Source organism: Candoia aspera, chromosome 4, assembly GCF_035149785.1.
Source record: "Candoia aspera isolate rCanAsp1 chromosome 4, rCanAsp1.hap2, whole genome shotgun sequence".
NCBI classification, from domain to species: Eukaryota; Metazoa; Chordata; class Lepidosauria; order Squamata; family Boidae; genus Candoia; species Candoia aspera.
Genome location: NC_086156.1, coordinates 98018367 through 98033868, shown reverse-complemented (window position 1 = coordinate 98033868; position 15502 = coordinate 98018367). Strand labels below are relative to the sequence as shown.

General features: G+C 44.1%; 1 protein-coding gene across 1 annotated transcript; it reads left to right on the top strand.

The window, feature by feature from the left end:
* Nucleotides 1-4108: 4108 nt before the first annotated feature.
* On the top strand, nt 4109-13388 carry LOC134495594 (apoptosis regulator BAX-like). The gene is made up of 6 exons (XM_063301126.1): nt 4109-4215; nt 4670-4724; nt 5627-5800; nt 6331-6463; nt 8311-8403; nt 13212-13388. Exons 1-6 carry the CDS (start codon nt 4185-4187, stop codon nt 13245-13247), a joined length of 522 nt encoding a protein of 173 aa, XP_063157196.1. The 5' UTR covers nt 4109-4184; the 3' UTR covers nt 13248-13388.
* The last annotated feature ends 2114 nt before the right edge of the window (nt 13389-15502 follow it).

The following is a 15502-nucleotide window of genomic DNA, read 5'->3' as shown; positions in this document are numbered from 1 at the left end:
AGATGATCCCATCAGTCAGAAATTTCAGTTTAAAAAAACGGCATACATGGGGTCTATATTGGCACCCTCCCCACTGGAGGCTTCCTTCTCAGCCCATTTTGTGAACATGGCCAATCTGAGGCATCATTTGATAGTGCTAGGGGTGCCGAATCTGACAGGTTGATAGGTGGCAACCATCAAGTAGAGGTCAGGGAATTCTTTCGGATTATTCTTAGTTGCAAAGAAATGGTTGTGGCCAAGCAAATGGCAGCAGGTTTTTAAGGGTATGGAAAAATGGTAGTTGTCCAGTTGTAGAAGCCTGCTTTTTCTCTGTCCTCTTAGTGCCGTATCCCTGTTAGATTTCCTGATACAGTTGTACATTCTCCTGTCTGCTGTGCTCAGTTTATATTTTGGTAGCACATCAAGCTAGGCTAACATCTGGGGTCCTCTTTAATTATCCTTTATAGATTTAGTCTGCTAATGACCCTTCTACTCATCCAAGCACATTGGTCCAGCTCTGGCTGGAGAAATTAGATAGGAGTTAAGGTTTTGGGGCAGTGAGTGCAGCGTAGATGGGAGTTGGGTCAATATGAACTAATTGTACTTGAATAATTATATTGGGGAGGGATTTTGTTACCTCAGGGGGTTGGGTTAGGGAGGGAATGAATTGCCATTAAGGGTTGGGCTTAGGTAGACTGGGCAAATTCCATTTTTCTCAGAGGGTCCAGAAACAGAACAGTACGTAATGACGGGGCTTTGTGAATGCTGGAGCTTCTGTTGTCATTCTTTAAAGTATTTTGGGGTGCTGTGGATTTTCATGATATAACAATTTTGGAATTGTGAAGTAAATGAGTCCAGGAGTGTGAATTTACTGGACATGGGGTGGGGTGGGTTGGATTGGGTTGATCTAGACCTTTCGGTTACTTTTTGTAGTGCTTTGGTATTTCAAGCTGTGGGAGGGGGGTGGTTTCCTCCAAGGCCCTTGGCTCTTTGAGGAGGTGTGTCTTATAGAGTTAAGATAGCATGGCTGTGTTTTTATGGCATTAGTTTGGGATTAGCAGGCAACGATGCTGTGGGATTTAAGCCAGTTGGCTATTGTTGGTTGGGATTCAGTTACGCCTAAATCTGTGCTTGTGTCACTCTGGATTTGTACCTTCATGGACATATGTATGATGCTTTTTGTTCAGACACTTGTGTTGCATCATGCTTCTCTCCCCCAAATGTATGGGTGACCCTTCTTATTGCACCAGCCTCTTCAACTATTCTTTCACCACCCAGTGGTAAAAGTACACTAATTATGCACATTGAGGCAAGTACCTGCAACGAATAACTCTGGGTGGATGGCCTCTAGACATCCAGCTTTCTTAGCCAACAGTCCTCATGGATGGGAAAGCTCCACTGTGCCAGGGGAGCAGGTGGCCATTCAGCCTTCAGTCACAGGCTGCCCTCCTGCTCCATATCCCCTCACCTCAGCCAGGACACAGGGGAGCCTCTGCTGAATCAGTGGACTGCTGAGATGAAGGGCAGCTCTTGGCCAAAAATTCCTGTTCAGAAGCTCCAAGGTTAGCCAGATGTAGCGTTGATGGTTGCTCAGCAAGCTTAAGTTTTTTATCCATGCCATCAGGCTCGCTTCAGAAAACCCTTACTTGTTCAGAAGGGAATGAAGGAAGGAAACAATATTTGAAACTGTCATCCCACGTGGGCCATTTAGACAGAACACTACTCTTAGCTGGCCTTGACGTGGTATCGTTGCCTGCTTAATCATATATCTTAAGAAGCTGTCATGTTTTTATTGGGAATTAAATTCTTTAATTGTATGTATTTCTGGGGTTTGACATAATACCGCAAGAGGTCTGTGGGCCTGAGGCACAGTGGCTGACATTGACATTGACTGTGCCTCTTACTGATGGAGTTCAGTCACATCTGATTGTAAAGCCAACATTATAGTACCCAGGGATAGCTGTTCTACTGTTCAAGTTTATTCATATCTGTATTTTCTATGCAATTGACCCTTCCCTGACTTAGGCAATAGTTTCTACACTTTTTTTAACAAAACAAAACAAAAAGATATCTACCTTCCCATTTTATAATTTTTTTTAAAAAAATGTTTGATTCATCTTTAATCTGTCAACTGAAGTTACAGGGGAATTTTTGTTGGTGTGGAAATTAAAAATGAAAAAAAAAAAAGTCAAATGTGCAAGTTCCGGAGTTGTCTGTATAAAAAGAATGAAGGAGTAAGAAACTATAACTGATGACAAAGGGTATCACTTCAGTAGATTTCAGGAAATATATGAGATTTGTGTGTCTTCGGAGATGTAGAAGTTATTCAGCACATACTTTAGTTTTTTAGGACATTATATGCCTCCAGGTCTCATGGTTGCAAACCCTGCCTTCCGTGTGTTCACCGAGAGGCTACACATCCAGTTGTGATCTATTCCATAAAGCATTGCTAGCTGGGGGAATTCTGGGAGTTGGAATCCACACATCTTAAACTTGCTGAGGTTGAGAAACATGGCACTAAGCCATAAGATGTGGTCTGCTAACCACAGTTCCTGGGCTTACACAGTATATAGTTAAACTGTTAAGGTATATAATGCTGGTCTCCAAAAAAACCTCCCAGCAGTTCACAAGATACAAATATCAGAAAACCAATACATAGCAAAATCCATAAATGATCCACCCATCCTGGTATGGGTATAACCAGGTCTTGAGGGACCTCCAAAAGCTCAATAGTGATGAGGCCAACCTCACCTCGGGGGTGGGGAAGAAGGTTCTACAGTGCAGGGACCACTGCAGGAAAGGCCCACCGCCTAGGCCTGCCAAATGTAGCTCCCTGGGCATCAGAACCCATAACATGCCCTCTCTGCTGGATCTGGTAGGATGGGCAGGTGGAATCGGGGGGAGACAGTCCCTCAAGTAACCTGATCCCATGCCATGAAGGGCTTTAAAGGTCAACACCAGCACCTTGAATTGGAGCAGAAACGAACTGGTAACCAACGCAGCTCATGAAGCAGAGGTGTGTGTGTTCTACCAGGAACACATAGCTGCTCACACCACTGCATTTTGCACCATCTGAAGTTTCCAGATGCACTTCAAGGGCAGCCCCATGTAGAGTGCATTGCAGTAGTCTAACTGGGAGGCGACCAGGGCATGAGTGACCGTGAATAGATCTCCCTGATCCAGGAACGGGCGTAACTGGCACACAATACAAAGGTATGCAAAGGCCCTCCTAGCCATGACTGCCATCTGCTCATTGAGCAGGAGTTCTGAGTCCAGGAGGACCCCCAAGATTTCATACTGGTCTGTGGCAGTGCAACCCCATCCAGTACCAAAGATGGTAAAGTCCTAGAACCAGAGGGGTTCAGAACTCAAAGCCACTCAGTCTTTCCAGGGTTCAGTTGAAGCCTGTTATTCCCCATCCAGACCCTCAGGGCTTCCAGACACCGCGATAAGACAGCCACAGCATTGCTTAATTCACCACTGATGCATTCACAGCCTGAATGAACTCTAAATGAACCTCTGCCGTGCTAATCCACATTTGCCTCATCATGATTTACTAAATAAAGCATAATAGTTGGGTTCACACAACGTAATAAACCAAAATTTTAAGAATGTACATTGACAGTACATTACAGCACAAGAATTTGGCCAAGGGCGCATCAGATTGCTCTTAGGCTAAGTTCACGAGCCTCAGCCTGCCATAAAGCAGTGCTTCTCAATCTCGGCAACTTTAAGAGGTGTGGACTTCTGGGAGTTGAAGTCCACACCTCTTAAAGTTGCTGAGGTTGAGAAGCATTGCCATAAACTACTACTGCAGCTTCTCACTGTGAAATCTGGAGATAATATGTTAGGGAACCTAAGTACAACTGAGCCAACGTTGTGTTAAGCAACGTGTGATCCAGTTTTGCGGCGCAAACTTCATGCCTCCTCAAAAGTTAAATGCAGGGCGGGCTTTCTTCCCAAATAGGTCAAGACTTGCACTCCGGGCGGTTCCTTTTTACATTGACCTGGATCTGCCTATCTGCACTAACACTTGTTTCTGCGGTTGTTCTATACACGTCGGGGAGGGAGTGGAAACGAGCGAGGAGGAATTCCCGCCGCGCCGTCCGACACCGCGCGAGTGCCTCCCTTTTTTTCCCTCTTTCATTTTCACCGGGAGAGGAAGTTACTCCGTAGGAGAGTCAATCGCCTGGAGGAACGGGCTGATGGCCTCCGTTGCAGTTGCCGGGGAATCGGGTAAGACAGCGAGCAGAGTTGGGCCAAAGAGCAGCCGATTTATGTCCCCAGCGGAGAATCGGGGGACGGCAGGAGGGAGGGAGGCTGTTAGAGCCAGCCGGACCACCCCCGTTCCAGGCAGAGGGTGGTTCGGGCATACGCGGTCCATGCGGCCCCTTTGGAGCTGACGATGCTGCACGTTTAATTTAACCCGAGGTCTGCGTTTTGGCAAACACAGTCAATGTATAACGGCGCGTGTATATATAACCTCGGGCTACGCGGTTCCTCTGAGGCTGGAGAAGGAGGCTTGCGGCATGTAATTTAGACAGGGTGTATCAGTGTTTCTCAACCTGGCAACTTTAAGACAGGTGGAAGCCAAGTTAAGAAGTTTGCAGGAAAATGAATTGGAGGTCAGTCCTCTGCAAATGGAAGCGTAAGGTAAAAGAATGAAATCTTTTCTCTCTTTCTTGCCGAGGGCTTCCTGACAACACCTCATGCATCCTTCGAATTGGAAGAGCCTTGTTGTATGGGTAGGTGAGATTTGACTCTACGGGTGATATGCTCAGTACATTTTGAGCATACAGGTACTCCTTGCTTAATGACCACAAGTGGGACCAGAATTTTGGTTGCTAAGCAAAGCAATCATTAAACAAATCTGACCCGATTTTATGACCGTTTTTGTGGCAGTCATTAAGCAAATCATCTTGGGAGCTAAGCGAACCACATGGTCATTAAGCAAATCACATGGTTGCTCATTGAATTTGCTTGCCAGAAGCCAGCTGGGAAGGTTGAAAATGGCGATCATGTGACCACAGGACACTGCGATGGTCGTAAATGTGAACCGGTTGCCAAGTGCCCAAATTGTGACCACGGGGACACTGCGACAGTCATAAGTGTGAGAACTGGTCATAAGTCATTTTTTTAGCACCATTGTAAGTCCGACTGTCACTAAGTGAATGGTTGTTAAGCAAGGACTATCTGTAAATGAATACCCCCAAGCTATCTCTGTTACCTTGAAAGAGCAGAGTCCAGATGTGCTGAATTTTACCTCGCAAGGTCATGTTGATGGGGGTTTCAAGGAACTCATCTAAGAGCACCGCTTTGTGGAAGGCTGCTCAGTGCTTTCTAAGGAGTCTCTTAACTGCTACTTTCTAGCATCTCTGCCTATGATACTGAATCTCCCATTCAGAGCCCAGTGGTTGTAAGCAGTAGTAGGGCAGTGCTAACCCCACCTTCTTCAAGTATCTAGGCCAGTGTTTCTCAGCCTTAGCAACTTTAAGACGTGTGGACTTCAACTTCTAGAATTCCCCAACCAGCATTGCTGGCTGGGGAATTCTGGGAGTTGAAGTCCGTACGTCTTAAAGTTGCCAAGGTTGAGAAACACTGGCCTAGACCCAGGCGCTTAATCTGTCCATGCCTTTTTCTCTGGCAGATTCATCAAGACTCTCTGCCAGCAATATGCAGCTTGCCCTCACCATGCGGCCTCCCTGGAGCAAGTGGAGCAAGTGAATGGGGAAGATGTGCCAGATTCTGCCCAGGTGTATTCATTGCAAGAGCACATGCTCCACATATTGCAGGAACTCAGAAACAACGAGGAAATCACCAGGTATGAAGATCCAAAACCAACCTGATCAAGGCCACACCTGTGGGCCACTGTGATCCCCCTTGGGGAGAAGGCCAGTTTCCAATGGACCTCTGACCAGTTGCATTTGTTACTGCTGTTGCCTAAGAAGGCACATCCTGGATTCTTAACAGAGATTAACAATAGCCTGCCTATTAAGGCAACCCCTTGAGTACATTGTAAGCTGTATTTGGTGATACAGTTTCTAGTAAGAAGAAAGAAAGAAATAAGCTACTGTATGGAATATAGTGGGACAGCACACCAGTTCTGATGATATAAGATGCACCAGCTGGTTGTGGTGAAAGGTGGTGAGATCCAAATTGTTTCTTCTCCCTCTGGCAAAATCCATCCTGCTCCCCTGGGCTTCTAATGATATTCAAGGTCCATGAAACCTTTTTTAAAAACTGCTGATTTTATCTGTTGGATTTGCTATTCTTTAATCTTGCTTTGTCTTCCAGAATTACATTTTTATTGTATCGCACTATCTGCACTGAGATCTCACTCTCCCCTTACAGAATGGCAGAAAGCATCATCAGTGAAAATCCACTCCAGACCCTGGCCGAAGTATCAGAGGAGATGTTTGCTACTGAAGTCAACTGGGGTCGGATTGTTGTCTTCTTCTACTTTACGTACAAAGTTATCATCCAGGTAGAAACTGGAAACAAGGAGGAAAGCCTGAAGGCAGTATGTCTCTTGAATCGACATCCTTGAAGAGCGGACAGGAAAAGCAATATAGGCTGGGATCAGTAGAGTGGTTGGAAAACCCATGTATCAGTGCCAGGGTAGTCAAAGGTGCTTTAGAGTGGGGGGGGGGGGTGCTCAACACTTTTGGAAGTGCTGAAGGTCACAAAGAGATGAAGACCTATCACATGGGTGCAGGGTTGGGAGAAAGGGAGTTTGGGAGTTATTTTTGTATTTTAAGTGCTTATTCTAAGCAAACAGCATCGTTTCCCATTTTTCCTGCCCCAGAATGTTAGATTTGGTGTAGGTTTTCAGCAGCCATGGGCAGGGGGGCTTCATCGGGCTGCAGAAAAACAACTTGGGGGCTGTGTGAGGTCCTTTGGCCATAGGTCACTCGCCCTTGCCTGAAAGAGAAGATTTCTAAGGATGAAGCTTCTCCTAATTAAAATCTTTGATCTCTCCTGGTTGGTAGTCCTTGCCGGCTCATTCTCATCTTACTTGCATGTCATGCTAAGAGAGATTGTAGTCTCACTCTTTATATCTGTGTCAGATGGCTTACCATGTTTTATAACTACCGTTTGGCTTTGGCTAATTTACCTTAATCATGGCGTGGCATACTACACCAACCCAGATTACTGGGTAATTTTTAATTAAGGAACCATTACTTTTCCAGGGAAAAAGGCAGATGGGAGGGCTCTGTATGCTTGGATCCATTAGCATTCATTACCAGCCGTGATGTGAGAATGACGACATGGCAGTCATTACCATGCAAATGATGCAATTATAGGCTTGCATCATGATAGGTAAAGCTGCACCTTTTGCTTGATGACACCCATGACATCATTTGCCCCTCCTGCAAATGCTCGTGGCTCTTGACCTCATTTTTCTATTCCAGTAAGCAAATGGGGAAGGGGTAGCCTTTCTACCTCCCACCCATGTTGACTGCCACTCCAGTCAAGCCACCGTGTACCTGTTTTAAAGGAAAAGCACACAGGAAGGATACCTAACCCTTTGCCTGGATGCTTTGTATGTTTTAAGCCTCTGCATGGTTTAAAGTGTCTATTTTGTCTTATGGATTGTGTTCTTCACATCTTCCAGGTGACATTTTCCTCTGCCTTTGCCCATCCCATATATCCTTCTCTCTTTCCCCACCTATTTAGGAGAGAAAGAGGCCCCTAAATCATTAGGTAATTCTTCTCAATGCAGCTCTTTTGTTTCTTTTAGGTAGGGTGCCATGCCACCCCAGTTTTTCAAACATAAAATTGACCCTGGCATTTTTTCAGAAAGAAGCCATATACTCAACTTAGTGCTAGAAGCAGATTTAAGACATTATTGACCTCTCTCTTTTCAAGTAGCTAAAGCATTTATTGTTCTTTAGTTCAATGTGACTTTTCGCAGATCAAAATCTATATAAACTAATTGGAAAAGATTGTGTCCCTTTGCACACTTATATCTCAGAATAAGTCTGACTGACAGCTGGATTTACTTCTGAATTAATACATGCATACAGTTGCTTCATTTGTCTGAAATGTCCATGACCACTGCAAATTAGGAAATCTAATTCATCTACTGGTCACCCGGTTGACCAAATAAATTCAAAAACTTTGGAACACATTCCATTGGACTCTTAGCAAGTAGGTTTAAGTTATAGCCAAGATACTCCTAATTTGCAAATCTGAGTTTTCTATCCATTATTTTCCACCTTCTTTCTCCTCAATATCTTGCCTAAAGAAGTTCACCAAAGCTTATAAATGTTGGATTCTGCTTTGAATCGTTTTTGCTCTATCACACTTTCTTCTCTTCTACATCCATAGTCTGCTGCCAGTTTCTTCAAGGCCGTGATGGACTGGGCCATGAACTTCTTAAGGGATCGGCTGGCTGCCTGGATCCAGCAGCAGGGAGGTTGGGTGAGTGGCACAGTTGAGGCTCCTTTCCCCTGTGGTAGGGAGTAGAGTATTTCTCTTATAGCCATATTTGAGAAGAAAGACTTTGTTAAGAATGTAGGCTTAGGTCAGCTGTAGAACACATGTATAAAAGGCCTGGTTCAGTTTCCAAAGATCCCCTGAAATGCCATTGGACTTCAAGACCCATCAGCCCCCATTAGCATGGATAGTGCTGCACTAATGGGAATTATTCTGCAGCAATATCTGAAAGGCCGCAGCTTCCCCAGAAGATCCCCAAACCTGGAAGAGTTCAGCTCTTGGTCAGAAATAGTAGTGCAACCTTAAACTAAGCCATATTGTGCTTTCATTCATTTTAGCTTAGGGTATTGTGGGAACCCAAGCATTGTGCTTTGTTCGCTAAAACATGATGCACAACCTGGTCAGTATAACTGGCTCATGTGCTTGTAAGAACCAGATCTGTTTGGCTGACCTTCCTTTTTAACTTAACTGCATTTGTGAGTTTTTCTGTTTGAAGAAATCACAGTTCATGTGGTTGTTAGTGGTCTTAAAACTGTTTTGGGCAGTTTCTTCCCAAGAAGTCCAACAGGGGGCAGTCACACCATATCAGGCCAAACCCCAGAGTTCATGATGAAGGCATCCTTGAATCAGGTTTGACTCCAAGCAGCTACATGGGACATGTTCATGGAAATTGTCACCTATTTCAAAAGAACGTAGATAATTTAAGGATATTAATGTTTCATGAAGAATGTGAAGCCAGTTTGTACACACTAAAGCTGGACACAGCATCCTAAAAAATATCAGTTGTCTTTTACAGGCCATGTTTCTGATCCTTAAGACTGCAAAGTCAAGGGTGACAAGTGTCTTGAGACTTGTTTGGGTGAATTATCTAAACGTAGGAATTCGTAGTAAGATTTTCTGTGAGTCGTCTATGCGACTCTGTACCTATTTAGGAAAGCAGGAAAAATAAAGTATGTAAATTTAATTTTTCTTTACCAGGGACTTAAGAATTTTTGCTTAATCAAACTATTTTTTTAAAGAAAACATTACTACTGTAATTACTTCTGATCATAAACTCCACTGTGAACAGATACAACAAATTTCTTTGAAATGGTACGATGTTAATACAGATCTTTAAAGATACTGTTGATTTAATGTGTATGCAGATAGATTGATATACCACTCAAACTACATCTTTTCTCTGACTATTTTTCACTAGAAAGTTTGCTGCACAAGGAAAGCCTTGTATGGACACCTCCAAAATTTGCTACTGAGCTTTCATTATGAATGTGAAATGGGGAAAAATGTGAAATACACATCAGGAGAATAATTACATCAAATAGCTCTGTTTTTAATTCAGTGTAATTATTGTTGTTCGTTTAGTCGCTTCCGACTCTTCGTGACTTCATGGACCAGCCCACGCCAGAGCTTCCTGTCGGTCGTCACCACCCCCAACTCCCCAAGGGACGAGTCCGTCACGTCTACAATGTCATCCATCCACCTTGCCCTTGGTCGTCCCCTCTTCCTTTTGCCCTCCACTCTCCCCAGCATCAGCATCTTCTCCAGGGTGTCCTGTCTTCTCATTATGTGGCCAAAGTATTTCAGTTTTGCCTTTAATATCATTCCCTCAAGTGAGCAGTCTGGCTTTATTTCCTGGAGTATGGACTGGTTTGATCTTCTTGCAGTCCAAGAAGTGGACTGCAAGAAGTCCACTTCTTTAGTGTTTCCCTTTTTTGGTATGGGGATATAAGTTGATTTTTTCCAGTCTGATGGCCATTCTTGTGTTTTCCAAATTTGCTGGCATATAGCATGCATTACCTTGACAGCATCATCTTGCAAGATTTTGAACAGTTCAGCTGGGATGCCGTCGTCTCCTGCTGCCTTGTTATTAGCAATGCTTCTTAAGGCCCATTCAACCTCACTCTTCAGGATGTCTGGCTCTAGCTCACTGACCACACCATCAAAGCTATCCCCGATATTGTTATCCTTCCTATACAGGTCTTCCATATATTCTTGCCACCTTTTCTTGATCTCTTCTTCTTCTGTTAGGTCCTTGCCATCTTTGTTTTTGATCGTACCCATTTTTGCCTGGAATTTACCTCCAATGTTTCTAATTTTCTGGAAGAGGTCTCTTGTCCTTCCTATTCTATTGTCTTCTTCCACTTCCGCACATTGCTTGTTTAAAAATAATTCCTTATCTCTTCGGGCTAACCTCTGGAATTTTGCATTTAATTGGGCATATCTCCCCCTATCACTGTTGCCTTTTGCTTTCCTTCTTTCTTGGGCTACTTCTAGTGTCTCAGCAGACAGCCATTTTGCCTTCTTGGTTTTCTCTTTCTTCGGGATGTATTTTGTTGCCGCCTCCTGAACAACGTTGCGAACTTCTGTCCAGAGTTCTTCCGGGACCCTATCTACTAAGTCCAGTCCCTTAAATCGATTCTTCACCTCCACTGCATATTCCTTAGGAATATTAGTGAGCTCATATCTAGCTGATCTGTGGGTCTTCCCTAATCTCTTTAGTCTGATCCTAAATTGTGCAATAAGAAGTTCGTGATCTGAACTACAGTCAGCTCCAGGTCTTGTTTTTACCGACTGTATAGATGTCCGCTACCTTTGGCTGCAAAGGATGTAGTCAATCTGATTTTGGTGTTGTCCATCTGGTGAAGTCCATGCATAAAGCCGTCTCTTAGGTTGTTGGAAGAGAGTGTTTGTTATGCAGAGTGAGTTGTCTTGGCAAAATTCTATCAGCCTATGTCCTGCTTCGTTTTGTTCTCCCAGGCCATGCTTGCCTGTAATTCCAGGTGTCATTTGACTGCCCAGTCTCCTGTGATGAAAATAACATCTCTTTTAGGTGTGTTGTCCAGTAGGTGCTGCAGATCCTCATAGAACTGCTCTACTTCAGCTTCTTCAGCATCTGTGGTTGGGGCGTATATTTGGATCACTGTGATGTTAGATGGCTTGCCCTGAATTCGAATTGAGATCATTCTATCGTTGTTTGGATTGTATCTGAGCCCTGCTTTTGCCACTTTACTATTAATTATGATGGCTACTCCATTTCTTCTGTGGTCCTCTTGTCCACAGTAGTAGATCTGGTGGTCATTTGATGTGAAGTGGCCCATTCCAGTCCATTTCAAAATGCCTATCTTTAATCTTGACATCTCACCAATAACCACATCCAATTTGCCCTGGCTCATAGATCTCACATTCTAGGTTCCAATGGTGTGTTGATCCTTAGAACATCGGATTCGCCGTTCACCACCAGCACCGTTGGCCGCTAACCGTCCTTTCGGCTTTGAGCTAGCTGCGTCATCACGTCTGGAGCTAGTTGAACTCATCCTCTGTTCCTCCCCAGTAGCATTTTGACCATCTTCCGACCTGGGGGTCTCATCTTCCGATGGTATACCGACATATCTCTGGTTGTACTGATCCATTGAGTTTTCACGGCAAGAATACTGGGGTGGGTTGCCATTACCTTCCCCAGGGATCGCATTTAGTCTGACCTCTCTGTCATGACCTTCCCGTCTTGGGTGGCCCTTCACGGTTTAGCTCATGGCATCATTGAGGTGCTCAAGCTCCAGCACCATGACAAGGTAACGATCCTTTGGTGGAGCAGTGTAATTATAAATGACATCAATCTGACATTTCATTTTTTTCCTGGTCCTGTTCACATCTTTTTGGAATGTGACCTCTGAAATGTCATTTGGAGGTGCAGCACAATCCTCATTCTGGGGTAACATGGTGTTCCTATTCCCTCCTATATATTATCCCACCAAAGATGACCCAGTTCCATTTCCTCCCATGTGCCACTTCTGTAAGTCCTCAACTTATGACCACAATTCAGACCGGAACTTCCATCGCTAAGCAATGTGGTCATTAAGTGAGTCGCACCCAATTTTACAACCCTTTTTGCCCTGGTTGTTAAACAAATCATGCAGTTCCCCATTGATTTTGTTTGTCGGGAGCCAGCTGGGAAGGTTGCAAATGGCAAACATGTGACCCCAGGACACTGAACCACTGTAAATACATGCTGGTTGCCAAGCGCCCAAATTTTGACCACATGACCGTGGGGAATGCTGCAACAGTTGTAAATGTGAGGACTGGTCATAAGTCACTTTTTCAGCACCATCATAACTTTGAACAGTTGTTAAACGGTCGTAAGTTAAGGACCACCTGTAGGTCATGAGTGAGCAGCATTTACAGGCCAAGAAGGCCACACAGATCCGACTGGAGATGCTCCTGAATTAATCTACCATTTGTCAGCATCCTCCTCTCCATCCTCCTTTCCTTTCCCCTCCACCGTAGCAAGGAGAAAACAGCTCTGTTTCCTGCCAGCCAGCTGATCATAGGGAAGAAGTGGGTTGAGCTCCGTATGCCTAGAAGGGCTGCATTTCTTGTGGCCTCGAAATTACAGGTTGCCAACTCACAAACTAGGAGAAACTTTATTGCAGGCCATATTAAGAGGCATGTCAAGGAGCTTTGTCAAAGTGTTATTGAACCATTTCAGGTCCAACTTCTACCTTAATTCTATAAAGCAAGATTTAAATGACAACACAGATGCAGTTTCCTAAATGATGAGACAGGGATGCCTCCTGAATGTGATGATCCTTACCCTTTCTGCTGTGAAATACTGCAGAGGTGAAATTGCAAAGGTTGTAGAACTAAAATAGAAACTCTGTGGAAATAGAAAGGCAACAAAACGTTGCTTGGGAAGCATTTGTTTACTTTTCTCCTGCCAGTTTAAATATTTTTGCTAAACATTGAGACCCAAATGCCTCCATTCTTCTTCTTCTTCTTTCTTTCTTTTTTTTTTTCAGAATGTTCTGCTAAATTTTTTCCCGTCGTCAGAATAGAAATCTGGAGAGACGGGGGCCGCAGATTTGAAAAGACAAATGTGCATTTCTCATCTTTGCTGTGTGGAGGGCTAAGAAGAGTACTGATTCCTCTTGGGAGGATTTCACCCTGACCAAAAATAATAATGAAGTGAAACTCTTGCTTGTTTACTTTTCTTGTGAGTCACTACAATACAGCATAACTTGTTAGACTTGGGCTCGAGGGGGTATACTTTCAAATCTCTGTCATGTCATAAAACGTGCTCAGAGATCTTTGGCCTGCAAGTATTTTTCAGCCTTGTCAATCCCACATAGCTGTGTAGTAAAAGGTAAAGGTTTCCCTTGACGTAAAGTCCAGTCGAATCCGACTCTAGGGGGCGGTGCTCATCTCCGTTTCTAAGCCTTGGAGCCGGCGTTGTCATAGACACTTCCGGGTCATGTGGCCAGCATGACGACTCGGAACGCCGTTACCTTCCCGCCGAAGCGGTACCTATTGATCTACTCACATTTGCATGTTTTCGAACTGCTAGGTGAGCAGGAGCTGGGATTAACAACGGGAGCTCACCCCGCTGCGCGGTTTCGAACCGCCGACCTTCCGATCGACAGCTCAGCGGTTTAACCCGCAGCGCCACCGCGTCCCTATACATAGCTGTGTAGCTCCAGGAAAATAACCTTCGCTATGCTGCTTTTAAGCATAGTTATGCTTAAGCTGTCCTATCCCCTTAATAGGAAGGATACAGAGGGGTTATAAAAGTATTAAAATCATTAAAAACCTCTTATTTTTAATCCCAAAAGGACATGATTATTCATTGAGCGACAAACTGCCCTGGGTACACCCAGTCTTCTTAAACGTTACTACTTTGCATGTTCCTAGACATTTGATTGTCTTCTGTTAACTGAATTGAGTAGTGTATCCTGAGATTTAGGTGGTAACGTATTTTAGTTCACTATGCTTCTTTATAATTAAGACTTGTTGGGGAGACACCTTGCCCCAACAAGGGAATCAGAGGCCAGCCACATTAGTTTCACAGGCCAGAAGCTCCCCATCCTGTCTTAGATAGAGAAACTGAAGACTTCAGGCCCCAAATCTAACTTTTGATTCCTTGAATCTCAAGAAAAGAAGATGTGTCGAGAGAGATGGTGGTTTTGATGAAGAGTATTCTGGGCAACACAGAAAATGGAGAAAGGAAATCTGGCCCTTCACTCTTGTCCAGTTGGTCTGGCTGGAAAACTGGCTCTGATCACCATTCCATATCCTGCCATGATTAAAATGATGCCTTATGCTCTTCCCTATTTTCCCCATACTGTTCCCTGCTTACATCTTTTCTAATAGCCTCTGAGAGATTCTGCATGCTGGCCTTCAACTGGAAGAGACATCAAAGTTCTGGGTGTGAAAAATGACACAACTGGAATTAAAATGGATCTCAGTTGGGGGAACATAATGCTACTTCCACAATCTCTGAGTCATCTGCTCTTTACAGCCCACTGTTTTCTCAGCCGCTGTCTTCTATCTGCATGTGGTGGGGCAACACTGGACTTAGGATAAATAAGTGGGTGGTATTGCAGAAATCATCAGCTATATCTTGAGCTGTTCAGAGCTTCTGCTTGAAGGATATGCTGGGATTTGTCCCCTGGAGGCCCGGGGACAAATGTGAAAACAGAATTGAGGCAACATCTTTGATTTGGAAAGGGGCAAGGCAGACCGAGCCCTGCCAATACTTTGTTAGCTGCCTTGAGTACTTCAGTAGAAAGGCAGAGTTAACATCAAATATATAAAAATATTGAGAGCTGTGTAAGAAATGCACACATGGCATAATTTCTGTGACTTCAACAAGGAGAAAGGTTCTGCAGTCAGCTACAGAATGTCAAAAAGATCCTTGAGTAGATGAGAGTGTTCACTTTTTCAGCAAATGATCTATCTATATACTACTAAGACTCTCATTGTGTTTATCTGTTTGTATCCTCAAGTTAGCCCAAACGGTGCATTACGCTGCAACAAATTTTTAATCAAGGTACCTAAAATCCGCTAACTTAAAGAATACATAAATAATCTGGGACCCATTACTCCTGTGGAATTGAAATTTCCAAGATGTTCAGACCAGTTTTATTCACAACGGTGTGGCCGTTGCAGCGTCCCCGCAGTCACGTGATTGTGATTTCTGGCGCTCCCTGCTAGCTCCCCACAAGCAAAATCAAGGGGGAAGCTGGCAGGAAATCAGAAGTTGCTCCCGCTCCCACTGCTTTTTTGCCCTCCCATTTCTGTTTATCATTCTATT

Excerpts from the sequence above, each read along its gene's own strand:
- LOC134495594 (XM_063301126.1), top strand. The coding sequence starts at position 4,185 with ATGGCCTCCGTTGCAGTTGCCGGGGAATCGG. Across the intron at positions 4,216-4,669 it reads TGCAGTTGCCGGGGAATCGG|GGCTTCCTGACAACACCTCA; the intron begins GTAAGACAGCGA and ends TTTCTTGCCGAG. Across the intron at positions 8,404-13,211 it reads TCCAGCAGCAGGGAGGTTGG|AATGTTCTGCTAAATTTTTT; the intron begins GTGAGTGGCACA and ends TTTTTTTTTCAG.